We start from the raw sequence: 18,045 nt of genomic DNA, 5'->3' as shown, positions 1-18,045 counted from the left end.
CACATTAAATAAGATCACCGTAGTGATACATCTGTAGTTCCAAGTAACAGGAAACTTTAGAAAATTTTACTGTATTCTGTAGAGTGGTTAGTGTGTACACCTATGTTAGGTTTCCTAGGCTGCATGAGCATAGCTGAGCTCACTCACCAGTGACATGTACTGGCCTTCCTCAAGCTTTCTTCCCACAGCATGAAGATCACACACTGCCTTCCTGGCCTTTATACTCTCAGCATCAGGACATGCCTTGCCGTGTTTGAAAACATACAAAGTGAATTGTAATCAATGACAGAAGCCTGTTACACTGAGCTGTGGCTAAAGCAACATAAGAAGAGCTGAGACCTCCAAAGCAAACCTTGTCTTAAGGTCTATAAGCTGGTGAAGAACTTTACCTGTGAGCAGGTTTGCAGGTGGCAGGTAGCTGGGGAGGTCCGCAAGCCATTCATGACTTTCTCCAGTCCGGAGCGTAGCACGTCCTGCACCACATCCTGCCAGCCGCTGGGGAAACTCTTACTGCAGGCTGCACAGGAGAACACCAGACTCTTCCCCCGCAGCCTGCTCAGGATCTCATACAAGTCATCTTGGGGGAGGAAAAAGAGAGGGAGGGTGGGAGAGAGAGAGAAAATTTGCAAAGAGTTGGTTACTGCAGTAATTCTACAGGTGATATCAATCTGGTGCAAAAAAGTGCAAATAAAAACAAACGAAAACTGGTGAGACACCCTAACCTGTGAGCCCCTCACACTTGGGATGTACCCAGTGAGCACAGCGAGCACATTGCATCATCTTGCTGTCAAATTCATGCTCTTCATAGCACTTAAGACACACGATGCAGAAGTTACCTGCAGAACAAGGGGAAACAAACAATGACAACACACACACACACATACAGAGAAGAGTCAGGATATGCTGACAAAGCAAAGCTCTTCAGTATATCCCCAAAAACCTTTCAATATCTGGATTAAAAGTATGACCCACACAGCCGGCTGTAACCTACCTGCCAATATCACGCTCTCCATCTAAATGGAAAGTTTCACAAGCTTTTCTGCTCTACTCAAATGAACATGACTGCAAGGTAACAGCTCAAGCAAAAAAAAAAAAAAAAGAGGAGGAGGATTCCTAACTTGGACATAAATGTGTCAAGCAGCAAGGCTCTTGTTTATTACTGCAGCCTGAGGCAGAACTAACCCTGGCTGTGGAGGCTGCTGCAGTCAGGGCAGAGATCCAGCTCATAGTTCCAGGCCAAGTCCCACGATTTCCCCGGTGTCACGCCGCAGCTCTTGCACCGAATACACAACATGCAGACCTACAAAGAAGCAATGTGCAAGATTAATTATGAAACATTCTAGGATACAAATCTTTGGAGCTCGTCTACACGACAGGTGTCAAATGTTGCTAATGATACTTTCTTTCTGTAAATAAGAGCAGAATTAGTCTGAATTCTAATGGACATATGCAAATGCATGTGTGGATGCATAACAGATTGCTAGAACCTTACCCATGGTGTACTGCACTTTATTGGTTTAGGATATGAGGGTCCTAGACAGGAGGGGTGGTAGCAGTACAAGCACCTTCTACACTGCAAAACCGGCTATGAAAAACAGAAAAGGACATGATGGGTCTGGGTTTTCTAAAATTACAACATTTAAGAAATCTATAAAAAGGGAATCGATATAAATCTGGATTCACTATTTAATACAATATTGTTAGTGTAAACTGCAGTTAGGCATTCCTTATGTACTATAGTATTTTAATCCTGGTCATATGGAAGATGAAACAGGGTGCGGGGAAATGGAGCAGATAGGCAGGGTTGTGTGAGTACCTTTCCCTGTTTGCTCTTGCGGCCACAGACGTGGCAGAATTTGCAGCGCCTGCAGCACCAGTTCTCCTTGTTGGTCTGCGGACGGTCGTCCAATGGAAGACAGAAGCGGTGGAAGGGCTCACAGCACATTTTACAGAAGATCATCTGAAAATCAGGAGGTAGGATAGTTTCGCTTTAGTTTCCCCTCATATGCTCAGGTTAATGTGGATTTTATGTTACCACAGATATTCCTTAAAGCTTTCACACATCAGTTATACACCCCCCAGCCTGAGTCAGACTGCATCCAAATAAATAGAACCACCAAACTAACAATGCACTGTGTACAAATGTAGTGATGTATTCTACTACAAACTTCAAGAAAAAGCGATCCAATAGAAACAACAAAAGTACTGAATGAAATGAAGGATAGGTTGTTTGTTACTCCAAGTAAAAAAACACGCAAGCTAAAAGGTGAGCGCTTCATTTACCGAACAATAAAGTTGTATGCACAATTTCTAATCAATTATATGCATTTGATTAATAACCCCAAATTTTTCATTAATATCTGCTCTTACATCATGGTGGCCTTTACTAGCGCAGAGCAGACACACATACTCGGCTGTCATTGGAACCGATGTGAGAATACTCAGCCCACCCATCGCCCAAACATTCTGAATGTTACAGTCCTCCTGAAAGCAAAAAAGTGACAGAAAGCATTCATCAGATTTGTTTAATTTTAAGGTTGAACAGGCTTTATTATGCTGCATGCCTCTTGCTAACCTTAAAGTCCACACGGATTTTGTGTGCCGCCTCTCGTGCCTGTGGCTCCCGTTGTGCAAAGCCGTTGGCCAGGGCGGCCAGGACACTAGGCGGTGTGTGCTCCACTGAGCTCTGAGAATGAGGAAGACAGGGGAGGTCAGTATGGGTTTGTCTCCGTGCTCCCCCCTTCTCTGCCTGCTCCCCTAGGTCCTCCTCCTCCTCCTGGTGCTTTTTCTCAGCGTCGAGCGGGCGCGCCATGGATGCCTCGGCCGCTCGCACCACGCTAAGTGGCAGCCTCTGTAAACGCAGCTGGAGCTTGAGCCGGAGCTTTAGAGACGGACTTCCTGCCGGGCCGGGGGGGTCACCGGGCATGGGGGCGTCACCGGGCTCCAGGGCCTGTGGGGGAGGGCAACGCTGAAGCTGGGAGAGGAGGAGAACAGGGGGGAAAGGGGAAGGAGCATTACAGGAGGACCGCAAAATGACCACAGGATACGTAGAGCAGGCGAGGAGGAAGAGGAGCAGGAGGAGGAGGTGCAGAGGGAGGCAGCATTGTCTCTGAAAGACGAGGGAACAGGACAGGTGAGCAGATGGAAAAGAGGAAAGAGTCCAAATATTCCAGAATTTAAGACAAACAGTTAAAGATGCCAAGCTAATATTACAAAGAGGGTTAGAGTGCAGCTGTGGAAAAAATATTATGGCTTTCAACAGACAACTTATGCCAAAAAAGCAAATTGGCTTATTCAAATTCAGAAAAATGTTTAAAATTCATGCTGGTGACAAATGTACTATCCAATTTTAAAATAATACAAAATATTTTTAAATGCAAATGACCTAAAAACATGACTTTACAGTTACTAGTTATTGGGATTTGTACAAAAGGCAAATAATTACTTAAATTCACAATAAGAATGTCCATTTCAATGACATTTTGAAAATACAAAACGCATTTAATTCAACTTCCAATACAAGCAAGGTAGCTGGATAATTTACTAGCTTGATGCCTTATGACAAATATATGCATGTTCAATTACACAATGTTCATTATATTCCTAATTCGCTTGCTTTGGCTACTTCATGGGTAAGAATTTGAACCTTCTAGGTACTGTGGTAAATCACAGCAACTATTTTTGAAATAAAAACTACAGCTTTGAAAAGTAATGTGCACAGTTTAAAAGTGGAAAAGGTGGTGCATGCATTAATGAAGAAAGCCCAAATCTGCTCCCATGTAACCAGAGACACAGAACAAAATTTCACATCACTCTAAATATATGAATATCAGGAATGTGACCATAAACATGCAAAATAAATGCTCAAACAAAACTGGCTTCAAATTAATTTATGTTTGCAATGTCTGGGATTCCCAAGAATCACTTCTTCACTGTCAGCACATTATTGCTCTGGTAGTAGAGGAGAGATTAAGGTGGGAGGGAGGTTAAGGTCGGACTGTCCAACACTGTTCCATTAATGTATACAATCTGACAGTATCAAATGACTAAACATTCCCTTCAAATGTACAATCTGCAAATTGAAGGCCATAGCCTAAGGTATAGAGTTAGTTTTCTGTAAAAACCAATGGCACCTGAATGTCGGAAGAAAAAAAATTTAATTCATAAAAATATTCAGAAGTGCAACACATTCAGATCAGATGTATATCTGATGTAAATCAGATTTTGTAATTGCAACATGAGAATTGCATTCACATAACTATGGTTACATAGATCCAGGTTTCTGAAGCTTATTATGCTAAGAAATTCAGAAAATTAAGACCTCACTACATTTATGCACTATTACAGGAAAATAATTCCATACTAAACAGTTCAATATAATTTTAATAAGAGGCTGAACTAAAGATTTTAACAATCAGAATCTAAACATGCAGCGCTATTAAAAGCACACTGTACTCTAAGGGCCATTCAGGCTTGGACAGTCCAACAGCAAAATGTGAAGAGCAAAGTTATATAAAGATCAAAACATTGTGTTAGTATATTATAAAGTGAGTCTTCAAGAGCAATTTCATCTCAAAATACCTTATCGATTCGACGACGGCCCCACAGTCCTCTTGTCAGACCTGGCCTCCGAGGTTTCACTGCATCTTCTTGAGCATCAGTAGGTGCAGTGCAATCTATCAGGAAAACAAAAAGAGTTGAGACCAGACACAAAGCACTCAGCAGATCGCAGCCATCCCAAAGTCAGAACCACCTTTATAGGAGAATGAACATTTAAGAATCAGCATGCACTGAGCAGAAACAAACCTGACATTAAAAATCAACTGCATTGTTATGAAGCAAACACACACTGGAACCTGACAACAGCAAATAATCTGACACATCAGATCAGAGTAATTAATGACAAAAGTATATTTTCAATCATAAGGGAAAAACAGCAGAACAGATGAATAGACAAGAAAATGATCACCTAGCAGTAAAGTTTTGGAGGAAAAAAAAAAAAAACAACAACAACCTCCTCACCTGTAAAACGGGTTACATTTCACACTGTTGAATTGCAATTTTTTGCTCAGATACAATTATTCTGACTTGGTGGTTCAGATAATTGTAATGGATCCATCAGGACAGAACTCTGCCCTGAGGGGATCAGAATTAGCTCTTCTCACTCACATGAGTTTTATGCTGTTACTTTTTACATGATGATGTGCAGGTGCTTTGAGAGGAGCCAGCAGTGTTACTAATGACCATGACATGCAATGTTGAAAAAATAAAATGTGCATATGTAATTAAAAGCTGTGTGTTGCCTTCACAGGCTGTCACAGGGTACCCATCCCCTTGCAATAATTTTTTTTTTTTTTAAACACTTAGATAAAAAAAAAATAATTCTCACAGGTAAAAAAACATTTAATTTAATTTGTGCCACTTAAGTCTGATTGAACCCATGGTGGCAAACATTTATGGCTGCCAATACAACTGGCTCTTACGTCTTTTGACTGCCAACAGCATTACATGAAACAAAACTAAATGTGGTATTACCCACCCAATAACTTACAGACCACTGTACATACCATAAAATGCTTAATCTATCACAGTAATGAAATACATAGCTCCCAAAAAGAGCCATTTGTTCACATTAAATATTGGAACTGAAATATATTTTCTTCTCATCTTTTGAGCTTCATAAAGCTAACTGCACAGTGCAGACATAACCCAAATCACTTAAGGGAAGAAAAATAAATATTTTTTTTTTAAAAACCACACACACAAAGGCACATTGGAGGGTATCACTGGGGAATTAGGGGAAGTTCTAGCACCTTAGGACATTTTCTTTGCACCAGGATAAAGGCTGAATGAGCATGTACAGTCTATTGTGTTAAACCTTTAATTTTCAATAACAAAAGATGTAGTCAAAAGTTCAAAACTCAAAATTAATTTTTTTATCTAGCAAATCAGGAATTTGGGTAGGAATCAACCAAAGCTTTAACAGACATTGCTGTTCTGGTCTGGTTTTTCAGTAACAGAAAACAATTAAAAACTCATACCATCGGCCTGATTACTTGGCACGATGTTGCTCTTTTCTTTTTCTGCCTCTTCGCTGGGTGCCTCTGTATCAGTGGAGTCAGATTCCAGCAGGTCGCTATAACATCTTGGCGTGACCTGCCGCCTCGGCTGCCTCCGGGTGGGACTTGGAGCATTCAAGGGGTCCTCAGCATGTGACCTGACCTCTCTTGAATCATCTTGCTCGCCCTCTTCCCCTCTGCCACCGGATGCGCAAACCGTTGCCACGCGCCGTCGCTTCATCTGAACTGCGGAAAAGAGAATTAGTCAAATAAAAAGCTCAAGTGGGGAGTGGGGTAGATAGCAGTATGCACACAGTATGAGAACTCTGGGAATATGGTGGTGAGGGGGTGATTGCAGCACATACAGTATGAGAAAGACCAATACAGACTTAAAAATACACAATCAACAACAGTTGACAATTGTCAATGAACATTTCAAATGAGATGCAACAACAGGAATGCAGGTTAAATAATTTTACAATTTTAGTTTTAGCTCATTTTATGTTGACAGTAGAACATTAGACAATCTGAAGGGGAAAAAGAAAATCAGGCTTTTCTGGATCCTCCTAATGCCATTTGCAAGAATCCAGCATGCCTGAATTAAAAACAGCCAATCAGAGCCAGGAGGAATGTCTGGCGGAGTAACAATCATTGCTAGTGCACCTTATAGACAGTATTTGCAAGAGGACTGTGTCTACTGTCCCCTAGTGGCTGGCTGCAGTACAACTTATCCCCACTCAAGTAACAAGCAGACTACAAGCTTTCATTTAAAATTACACATCCAATATTTTTTTGGCAGGGGGGACGGGGGGTTTGTGTTCTGTCAATTCCATAAAATTCCTCTCACATCAATATCTCTCCAACTACCAAGTTTATCAAAACGTGGCTGAAGTATTTGGCATCAAATTTTAATTTGGGTTGAGTATTAAGACATTGTTATGCAACATTAAACAATATACTGTTTAGCTTAAAAATAGGCAATTATTAAATCTCTCATCTTGAAGGACTGAATATGGAAGCTGCAGTTAAGGTACTCCATGTAAGGTTACTTGTTAATGCTAAATGTCACTTATTTTGTTGCCAAGTCACCTAGATATTTTTATGACCAAGAAATTAAAAGTTTCATTCCAGAACAGTCGATGGAAATGAAGGCATATGTTTACATATGATTATGTATGATCAAGGCTCACTATCTAATGTACAAGAGAACATATTCTGTTTTGTTGTGTTTGCTCCAGGCATTCAGAAATAGTGGGTGTGCACTAGCCAATATGACCAAGTTTTTTGGGTGCAGATAGTATTCCACCTACAGCCTGGCATCAGTTCTGATCTACTGAACAAACTCACAAGATGGCAGTTCCCATTTCGACCATCTAGGTGGTTTCAAAAATTCACAATGGGAGTCAATGGACACACACCTTACATTCATATAAGTCTATGCAGGGCTCCAGCCTGCAGCTAAAATAGTCGCAATTGGAGTTTCAATACTTCAGGAATTAGCATGGCTTAGGTATAACAAAGCAGACTATGCACTGTGAATTCTGTTCAAAAGTAAGCAAAGATATAGCTGGGAAAACAGATTTCCTAAAAGGGAAGAATCATTTCGAAAAACAGACTGTGAAAATCGACAGTGAGATTCAAAGGCATAAAAACATGCAATTGCTTTATCAGAGTGCGCCAAATAGAACTCTTAGCCCACGCAGTTTCCAAGTGCATTCCATGAAAGAATTCAAAGAGCTTAATATAAAATTCAGTGCAGCCTACTTGAGTGCCAAATTCTCCTCCCAAGTCTTGTTAATGGAAAAAAAAATGAATTGGATATGTCCAAGACACATATTAATGACATGTTAATGACATGTGCCGAGTTCATAGGATGCATTGCAGGTGACGTCAAACCACAGACAAAGAAAGAAGCCCAGAAGGCTAATTAGATCACTGTAATTGCTGACTGTAGTACAAAAGTGTCCAGCAGGGATAATGTAATTTCTTATTGCAGATACATTTCTGGAGGTGTACCAGTAACCGGGCTTGTAGGTTTGGATGAACTTGAGACCAGTCATACTTACTGAATACTGAGCACAATTAAAAGCTTGTTTAAATGATGCCGACCAAACAAATCTTAACCGGTGGAAAAATGAATTCAGTGTATTTGGCACAAATGGGGCCAGTGTTAACATGGGTGCCACAGGTGAGATTAAAAAAAAAAAAAAAAAAAAAAAAAAAAAAAAAAACAACCTCATTTCAGTTTTCCCCACAAACTGGAACTAGCAATGCTGAACACTCAAATCTCTAGCAATGACTGAAAACAACTATGACTTACTAAAGCTGCTATGGAAAACATACCATTTTAGCCCCACATGCAAGCAGCAGCTGAGGGCAGTTGGTGTGGAGTTAAGGTGTAGCATACGCACACCTTCTGCATTGAAGACTCAGCAATGGTTGCCTTGCATTTTACGAGCACTTTCTGTATTTTTCCACTCAGATCACACCACAGGTCATGACCAGTATAGAGCTGTGCACCATTATATGGAACATCTTGCCACAACTTCCAAAAATACTGAAATTAGAGAAAGAGCACATCATATTGCACAGCAAATGGGAGAGCATGCTCTTTGTTGGATTTTGCCACTTTCACCATGTAAAATTAAGTCTTACATTTCAGGAAATTTTCCAATTTTGCATCAAGCACTGGTTGCTATTGTACTGTAACTAAAGTGGATGATGAGCAGACCACTGAGGAATGGAAAGCTGCACATTTATATGGCACACTGTTCTGGAATTAAAATTGGTTTTTTTGCTGTAGCACATCACGCAGACTGCTAAAAGACGAGGAAAGACAGCAAGTAGTATCTACATGGGTTTAACATTTCAGCATATTCAGAGAATATTTACATCGAGAGATCATGCTTGTTTTACCCATCTCTGCAGCTCAATATGAACATGATATTTCAGCACAGAATCAAAAATGCGCAATTCACTCAATGTCGCAACCTTGGAAGATTTGGTAAGGATCTGCACAGGGGGACCATCACAGTTTGATCCTGAACTCAGGGTTAAATACTTACAACAAGCAGAAGGAAAAGGAGACCAAACTTCACTAGATGGCCAAGTGACACTGACATTGTAATGGCCAGTTATACAGTTTCAGAGTCCGAGTCCACACTTATTTTAACTAAATGGATTTAAGATGAATGGTTCAAAAAGTAATCTATATGAATACAAAAAGAGGAATAAAAGGACCCCAATCAAGCATGTTGAGAGGCATCAATTACAAAGATGACCAGAGGTGAGATCTTAATAGTTTGCATATTATTTGGCACTTAAAAATAGCTATTGGTGCCAAATTTGTCTCTTTTAGCAGCCAGTCTCCTTAAGATGAATGTTTGTATGGAGCCCTGCTATGGTGCACATGCTTTCACTCAGCCATGCTCAATCAGTAAATGGCTTCAGCAGTTTCAAAAACAACAGCAGATAAACAACTATCAGTGAAAAAAATTCAAAATTGTCCATCTCTCCTTTGCCATGAACATCTCAAACAAAGACAAATAAACAGAAGATGACAAATGAAAAGCAAGCTAAAAATAAAGAATAAGAGATTAAAAAACATAGCCTGAGAAACTGAGGGTTTTTTCTGACATGGAAGGAGCTACAGGACCTAAAAAATTCAAAAACGAGGTCACATTTCTGCTTGATGGGTCAATACCCCTGCTTGATTTATTTTTTAATTTGATTTATGAAAACATTAACCACAAATCTTAGATGGTAAAGGTTAGCAACACGCTCGTGCATTTCTCATTTTGCTGTAATGTTACAGTGGGGCTTACAATAATATTCCACTTATTATAGTTTTTGTTGCACAATTGGTTGCAGCTGCACCTTAATTATATAAAAACAAGGTAGAAAAAGAAATAAAAAAATATTCCAAATTTTAATCACCAACTGTAGAAAACAAATTTGTGTTAGTCAAATAAGCACAACAAGCAATATTATCTGAAATGACCAGCTAAAGGACTGGTTTATGGATTTTTTTAATCAACCTGTTTTATATCAATCAATTTCTATCATAAAATCCTTGTGCTGTATTGTTTAATAAAATTCCACTGGAGCAACCAGGAACTTAGAACACATGGTTCCAGAATGGATTTAGGCGGTATCTAGGTACTACGTAATGATTTTCAATACCATTGAAAATGGATGCTTTCTATTAAACTGGAGAGGTTGCACTGAAGTAATGTAGCGCACAGCATGCACCACCAAAGGGCTATCTACTGGTTAAAAAGATGTTTACTGCCAGTGGTGGGGATAATGTTCCAGGACTAGTAAAGAAAAATGCCTCTGTCCCCGTTTGGGAGCATTTCTGGTTTCATACCAACGAAAGGTGAGCCAGCCATTCAAGATGAAACTGTGTCCACTGGTTGCCTTATGAATTAGTGGCTAAACTAGCATGTGAAACCTTCATTCACACCTCCAATAGCTGCTCAAAAGTGAAGCAATCATCAAAAAGTAACCCAGATACAGGATTTCTTGCCACAGCTGTCAAACCTATGATGAACCTATATGAACCAACCACAACAGCTGCTTTTTCTAGATTAACAAATGCCACAAAAATACAAAAAGGAAAACCAAAGATGGACAGTAGGTATATAGCAAAAGCTCACACACTACAGAGAAAGGGGCTTTCTGTGAGATGCTAAAAAACACTGGATCTTCAATGAGTTTCCTTGAAGAAAATCTCAACCTGTATAATAAAGTTTGAGAAGACGATAAATCACTTGTGTTGGAGGCAATTAACTATGGTTTAACAGCTGACGTGGACATCAGAGGACATGACCCCCATGTGTCTTTAAAAGCACACCATCACATTTTACTGGGAACTTGAATCAAAATGCCAGACTGCCACCATGACCCGCACATCATCTCCATTCAGCCCGCTGAACACCGCAGCAGTGTCACTGGCTCCTTCAAAAAGATGTGCTGAAACTATGACCTATGGAAGAAGAATTTTATTACCAGCACAAATACTGTTATATATCATACTCCAATGAAATGTCAGGAAGGTATGAAAAAAGTAATACCACCCAAGCCTGCTCAGAAATACATATTCAGTATTTGGCAGATGCTCTATTCCAGGGTTCTTTACACATTTATCAGTATGAAATCTTGCTCCCTGGAATCTAACACAATCTTGATGTGGCTAGCACCTCGGTCTACCATCTCTACCAGTCGTGATCCAGGAGGACATGCAACATATACAGAAATAGGCTTACTGTAATCCAGAGGTTCTAAATCCAGTCCAGGGGGATCCCTAAACAGTAGAGGGTTACTGATTTTACCTGGTTCATGTGTATAAGGAGCTAGAACAGAACAAAAGCCTAATCTGCATAGGGTTCTGCAAGGACTGTAAGGAAACTGATCTACTCCATTCTCTAGTCTGACAGGATGTTAGTGAATCTTTCTTCTCATGTACCGAAAGTAGATAAAAATGAATAGGCACTGTGCCAAAATAGGAACAGTTATTCAAGCGCCATCTTTTCTCTCCAGATTTCTTTAACAGCTGCAAAGATGTACATAGCCATACCTTTCATTCGTCTCATTTTGTTCTCCTCAATCCTTGAGCACTTCTTATAGCTGTAGAGCACAGAAACGAGTGGTAGTATTTAAGTAAAGCAAAAAAAGATCACAAAATAATTCACAAACTATAGGAGTATTATCTATTAATTACAAACAAAGAATAAAGCTGTCTTAAGAGTGTTGCATCAATCACTGTATAACGGTGGTCCTCAAACTAAAGCTTGCCCTTTCAGTTTAAGACAAATGACCTTCATTGCATACACATTCTGCTACGCATTAAAAATGCAGTTAACCCTGGCATCCCAAAAAACGCAGCTCTCATCAACTTACATGCAGCTCTGGCGTTTCTTATTGGGCCCTCCGTATTTTGGCTTGTCCAGACAAAAAACACACGTCCCACAGTCCTCTTCCCGACAGCAGCCCCTGCAGCGAAGGCAGCGTTGCTGCCGCAAGCCGAAAGCCTTACGCCTGTACACTGGTCTGTGTTCACCAGAGCCAGTGCTCTCAGGTTCTGAATGAGAACCAAGATCTGGATGGTGGAGAACAGAAAAAAAAAAAAAATCTAAATGACATTAACAAAGCAACACAATTAACAAATACTCCAGCTAGTAATACAGATGCACCTCAAGACCGAAAGCCTTGCAACTGATCCTTTAGTAAACCCTGCCCTAAGAACATAAGTGATCAACCTTACGATAGAGTTGGTTCCACAGTGCTGGACAAGTAGTTTTGGAATGAATGTCTGTTTATACATATATGTACAGACACACACAAAAACATCAAATCACTTATATCATAACTTTAAAGACGGAAAGTGGTGTCACATGCCTCACATTTTCTTAATGTGAAGTGTCTAAAAAGAATACTATGAAAAACTAGTATTCTAGTATATATAGTATTCAATACTATGTGCCAGTAAGTGCTCTAGCCCCCATAACTAAAAAATTTAATAATAATAATAATAATAATAATAATAATAATAATAATAACAGTAGACTTGTATAGAGCTTTCAGTAACCTAAAGATGCTTTCAAAATATAATATGATAATATAAGCCAACAAAAACAAAACACCAAAAAACCCAGAGCAAGCAAAGAGTCAACAGAAAACAGTATGGGAGGCTAAAAGCAGAGACAGAACTACAAAAACAGAGTGGATGAATTGGGGACAAAGACAAAAATGAAAGTAACAGATTAGACATGGGGCAGGTTGTCTGCAAGAAAAAAGAGAGGAGTTTTGAGATTTAATTTAAACGTAGAAAGGAATACAGTCTGACTTGTTGAGGGGGAAGGAATTCATAATGCAATGTGGTTGTTTTAATGTGAAAAGTAAGTCTAGTTTTTAATAATAGCTTCTCTCCCCATGTGTCATTGGTAGTCTAAACGCTTGATGGACACAGCAAAAAGTAACTAAAGGGTTAGAAATGAGTGAAGGGTCAATAATATTAATGAACAACAATATTTAGAGGAAATAATATGATTTATGGACATATGCATTTCATAGGCACAATGACATTTTTAACCAAAGGACCAGAGGGCAGGGTTTGAAGACTTGCAAATTAAGATTTGGGGTGATAAGTGGTTCACAGTACATGAATTAAAACAAACATTGGACAGCTATGAATAAAGCCAACATCCTGAAACTGAATGGCTACAAGTTCAGTTCACCCTAATTAATGAGGAAACTAAGCAGTCAGTGTACCCTCAGTGTCAGGCGAGGGTGTGATACCCTCTCTCTCATGAAGAGGCAGGGCACTGAGTCGGGGGATGTCATCAGGCACCATTGCACGGGGCTGGCCTAGTGCTACTGCAGCGGCTCGACATACATGTTTGATCCGTGGACCGCCAATCAGATGCCCCTACAGACAAAAGACGAGAACCAGCTTATGTAACATAATATGCCAGTACGATTTGTTTTTGAGGACCATGTCAAAAGGTATGAACATTTTCATTTAATATAAACAAGTAATAAAATATTTTACATAAATTAGACAACTGTATGTTTCCAGGGATGTCAAGCACACATGCAAGCATGTGCACTCATGTTACCTGAGGAGCTCCTTCCATGTTTGTCCGATTGCCCAGTCTCCTCCTCCTCATTCTCCTCTTCCTCATGACTGTAATGGCACCATCCCCAACTCTAATTGTACCAGACAACAGCTGAAAATAACAGAAATCACCATCACCCATTTTAACAGGACTACTAGAGAATTAACATTTTCAGTTACCTCTTCAACGGTATCTTGGTTCATTACTTAAACAAGCATAGTGGTTTGTTATTTAACCCATTTCATTTCCCAAACTTTCTTGAAAACTAGGACAAAATGTCAGAACAGAAAAATACAAACCATTTGTATAAAAAGTACAGCAAATAAGAGATAATAATGGTAAAGTTTTACGATTTATAGCATTTGGCAAACACCCTTATTCAGAGCAACTTACATACTTATCAGCTTGATGGCGCATGTGCACCCTGTGTGTGAGTCAAGCCCATAACTTAGCTCACCTTTCAGGCCAGCTACAAAAGCTACATGATGCTTACCTGACCTGACTTCAGCTGTTTCTGTTGGTCAATTTTAATCAGCTGCACCTTTGCTCTTTTCAGCAGGTGGAGCATCCTCTTGTTGGCACCAGAGAGGTTGATTTTGTGGATGGAACTACTTGGTTCCACCACCACCTGAGAATCTTTTGCATCCTGATTTTGCACATCAGAGCCCTCCAGGTTGGTACTCTCTGTACAGAGAAAAATTCATATAATCTACGGGCAAGCAGTGCTGCTAGAGGTGAATGCATCTAAAAAGGCTTCAAATTGCCAAACTAGACATCAAAAGAATTTATATCATGTGATTAAGTGTAAATATAATTTTGAAAAAGCTGCATTTGGATTAGTAAATCAAAAGAGATACAGATAGACAGACATGATCCTTACCAGTTCGTTGGGATGCATCTTTACCTCTGTCAATGGAGGCAAGTGCTGTCTGCCCAGCCATATCTCCGACATGTATAGCTAATTTGCGTATAACCCCTGGAGAATTCAAATCCTCCATCTTTATATCAGAGTTTTTCTCTCTTTTTGCATCTGGAGAAGCTGCAGGTTCCCCCGCAGCCTGGGCCTCTCCCTCAGGCTTCTCGCCATGGGCTCTGGAACGTGTGCTGGCCATCCTCTGTTCTCGCCTTTGAGCCAGGCTTGCTGTCAGCTTCTTCAGCCTCTCATAAATTTTAAGGTGGCTTGAATCGTAAGCAAGTCTCCCCTCCTTCTTTCGTGGAGCGTCTGAGGATGTACTGGGTTTTCCACACCGAGTCAGAGGCTTCGTTTTCCCAACACAGTTGCTCTCATCTTCGCCAATGTTACGCAGTCTTGTGCCCTTCCGTTTGCTTTTCAATTCCTCAGTTTGGGAGGAATCAGCTGCCTCTGATTCACAGCTGGACTCGTCTGGCTGGACTTCAGTTTGAACAGGCTTCTTTACAGGGAGCCCAGAGACAGCTTCGTCATCCATGAACCTTCTAGGCACCTTGATCACTCTGGATGGCCGAGCACCAACCACAGTGCTGTCCGTGAGACCTTCCTGACTCGCTTCCATCTGTCCTAGTGGCTGTTGCTCCTGGTCTTGACTCACCGGTGAATCCACAACTTCATAAGTGTAGTATACAAGACGCCGTCTTTTCCTGGGGATCTTCCCCAGTACCTGGGCCCGAGACTCACGCATTTTGCGAATCATCTCCTGCTCTGGTTTCCTCCGGTAGCCATACAAAGACTTGCGCCGCTTTAGCACGCGTGGAGAATTGTTTTTGGGTAAAGGTGGAAAACTGGCACTCGACGCTCCTGTGCTGCCATCAGGAGAAACTGTGTTTCCCTGTTCTGCCTCAATCCCCAGTTCAGGAGACACACCGGTCACCTTGTGGACCTTCTGTTTCCCAGTGGTTCTGGGAGAGACAGATGCAGCTTTGTCAGTAGTGACTAACATCTTGGACTTCCTGACCTGAGATTGGCGTGGAGCAGTGTTAGCACGTCTTCTATAGTTTTGTTCCAAAGGTTTCTTCAAATGTCTCTTTTCAGAAGCTTTCTCTCTTCCCTTGACCAGCGTTAAAGTCCACACAAATTTCCTCTGCTTCCTTTGACTCTCTGCTACATTGGTAGAATCTTGCCTCTCTGCCTCGCTTTCAGTTCCTGCACATGTCTCACCATTGTCGCCCAATTCATCCAACACCCAATCCTCCATGGCCCCATTTTCTTCTCTTGCTGAAAAGTTAATCCCTTCTTTCTTGTTGGGTGTTTTCTCTTCAACCCTGCATGAAGAAGTCTTTTTCACTTGTTGACTACCTAAAGCATTTTTCTTGATAACCTTTTTGGTGGTCAGTTTAACAACTTGTTTGGATCTCTTTGTGTTAAGGTTAGTTTTGAGACCTTTCCCGCCTTGCTTCTCAGGTTTCTCTGATGGACATGCACCATCCGTCTCTGTACTGGCCCTAACCTCTCTTTCTGAAATAGTGATTTTTCTGTCATTTGCAGGTGGATCGGGGGCCAGAGAAGGCTTTTCAGCCAACAGTAGTGAAGATGACTTAAGAGGACTGCCTAGTGAGGGACAGAGAGGAAAACATCAGCACTTTACCATCATGCCCCAGAGCACAAAATCAGTACGGGTTTCCAAATATCTCAGGGGGATTTTGAAACAATAAATTCAATAAGATACTGCAGATAGTCTTTTGAGCACAAAAATGACGACATGAATTGTCTAATTACACCAGGTAGATAAACTTCACAATGAACAATGTTATGCATTATTCCTTTATTAAATGGCTAGTTTATCATGAAAACCAAATAGAACACACAAATAGTTGTCACTTTAAGTGCTTATTATTACTGCCAATAAAGTCAGGGTTTCATTTTTCTGAAAACTAAATTACTATATCACAAATCACAGCCTTAATGTCCTATAAAATAATCTTGCAGTAATTAAGCCATGGAAATCTTTGTAAGTATTTACTCTGTGAAACGCCTTGTCCAGAGCGCAAGGACCACCGCCTGTCTGCCTGGAAGCCTGTGAAATCTCCCTCCTATAAAACAAATATTAATTCAGTGGCTATACGAATCCGTACACTTGTTTTGCAATACTAACATGCAGTACACCCTGTAACATTTACAATGGCAAAATGTAGTATGATCACATTAACCTGAACTATGACATTTGCACTGTCTTGTCAAACTCTGTTATACAAGTCAAGAACTGCTGTTTTAGAAAAGTATTTCCTGGCAATCAAATGTTTGGGTCATGGCTTTAAATGAAGATTTTTCGATCGTGTTGAACGACAGCATTTCATTAGCAAGGTATTCTGTAACTGCTAATATACATGCCTTCAATGTCCCTTATATATTTTGTGGATTTGGCAAAAGAACCTGTTACCGTTCGTTGCGACAGTGCTGCTGTGGCTTTGCCAGCAGTGACCATGTGGCTTTTTAAGGTTATTAGGCATCAGGATCTAGTAAATAGGCCAACTTGAGCATGAACACATTACCCAAATTACATTTTAATTAGAGAACAGCTTGATATTAACAACATGCTAAAAGAAATTAGCACAAGCACCGCAGCTGTATAAGTGAAGCGCAATAAGCTGCATGAAGTGATTGTTTATGTACAAAATATAACTAGCTGAGTGTCAAAAGATACTATGCTCTTGTATTTCCATGTATTTATCTGACAAAGGTACAAGCATAAAAGATTATAGCCTTAGCTTGGTAACTCTGACTGCAATAAAAGTTGTCTGTTACATGATACACTTAACATTAGCAGCACAGCTCTTCTGAGGGATGCAACTCATTTAAAAAATAATAATAATCTGACATGACAATGAACCTCTTCCTAAACAATTACCAGAGAACTATCCAGGAAAGAATACAGCAGTACACCAAAAGATCTCCATGGTAACTTAATCCATGAGTATTTTGTCAAAATGAAAAAACATTCAAGGAATGGTAATATGATGTTGGTTAAAACCCGACGGTTTTTTTTTTGTACGGTCATACACATAGTTTAACCCAAAACATACTCAGCTTCTTTACTGAGATGAGGTTTTTTTTACTCTTTGCATGATGGTTAACAGTGCATCAATGCACCCTAATTTACAATCTTAAATATTACATCGTCATGGCTACAATTATGGATGGAAAATGCACTGCTTTCAAAAAAAGCTTGGAGAACATCTGAGAAATTCATACTTCCTAAATCTCAAAAAAATTTAAACTCCCGTCTTTGTGTGACCAATGTTGGTTGCATTTGAATGAACTTGAACAATTTATGGGTTCATCTGATCAAGTATGGGACACTTGGAAAAAAGAGATGACATTAATAACTAAACACCTCCACTTATTTTGAAACTAGACAAAGATAGGAGGAAGCATTTCAATGCCTCTTTCAATA

At 40.1% G+C, this 18,045-nt stretch overlaps 1 protein-coding gene across 3 annotated transcripts in view; it reads right to left on the bottom strand.

Annotated features, from left to right (window-relative positions):
* Positions 1 to 18,045, bottom strand: part of kmt2ba (lysine (K)-specific methyltransferase 2Ba) — a 33,540-nt gene that overhangs the window by 11,116 nt on the left and 4,379 nt on the right. For 2 of the 3 annotated variants that reach the window (XR_014117173.1, XM_081697505.1), the window contains exons 2-18: positions 16,615 to 16,684; positions 14,559 to 16,202; positions 14,172 to 14,362; positions 13,679 to 13,789; positions 13,332 to 13,488; positions 11,961 to 12,159; positions 11,638 to 11,687; positions 6,042 to 6,305; positions 4,582 to 4,676; positions 2,576 to 2,974; positions 2,371 to 2,484; positions 1,817 to 1,960; positions 1,493 to 1,585; positions 1,183 to 1,300; positions 723 to 836; positions 390 to 577; positions 148 to 243 (exon numbers count right to left, since the gene is read on the bottom strand). Coding sequence is in view for 2 of the 3 variants with exons in the window: in XM_081697505.1 (XP_081553631.1) it covers positions 148 to 243; positions 390 to 577; positions 723 to 836; positions 1,183 to 1,300; positions 1,493 to 1,585; positions 1,817 to 1,960; positions 2,371 to 2,484; positions 2,576 to 2,974; positions 4,582 to 4,676; positions 6,042 to 6,305; positions 11,638 to 11,687; positions 11,961 to 12,159; positions 13,332 to 13,488; positions 13,679 to 13,789; positions 14,172 to 14,362; positions 14,559 to 16,202; positions 16,615 to 16,684 (4,047 nt within the window). In the remaining variant the exon portion in view is untranslated. The remainder of the gene's footprint in view (positions 1 to 147; positions 244 to 389; positions 578 to 722; positions 837 to 1,182; positions 1,301 to 1,492; positions 1,586 to 1,816; positions 1,961 to 2,370; positions 2,485 to 2,575; positions 2,975 to 4,581; positions 4,677 to 6,041; positions 6,306 to 11,637; positions 11,688 to 11,960; positions 12,160 to 13,331; positions 13,489 to 13,678; positions 13,790 to 14,171; positions 14,363 to 14,558; positions 16,203 to 16,614; positions 16,685 to 18,045) is intronic. The other variant, XM_035529173.2, reaches the window with a different exon arrangement.

The sequence above is a fragment of the Electrophorus electricus genome, chromosome 2 (assembly GCF_041902795.1).
Source record: "Electrophorus electricus isolate QZ-2024a chromosome 2, ASM4190279v1, whole genome shotgun sequence".
Taxonomy (NCBI): Eukaryota; Metazoa; Chordata; class Actinopteri; order Gymnotiformes; family Gymnotidae; genus Electrophorus; species Electrophorus electricus.
This window is presented reverse-complemented; position numbering and strand designations above follow the sequence as displayed.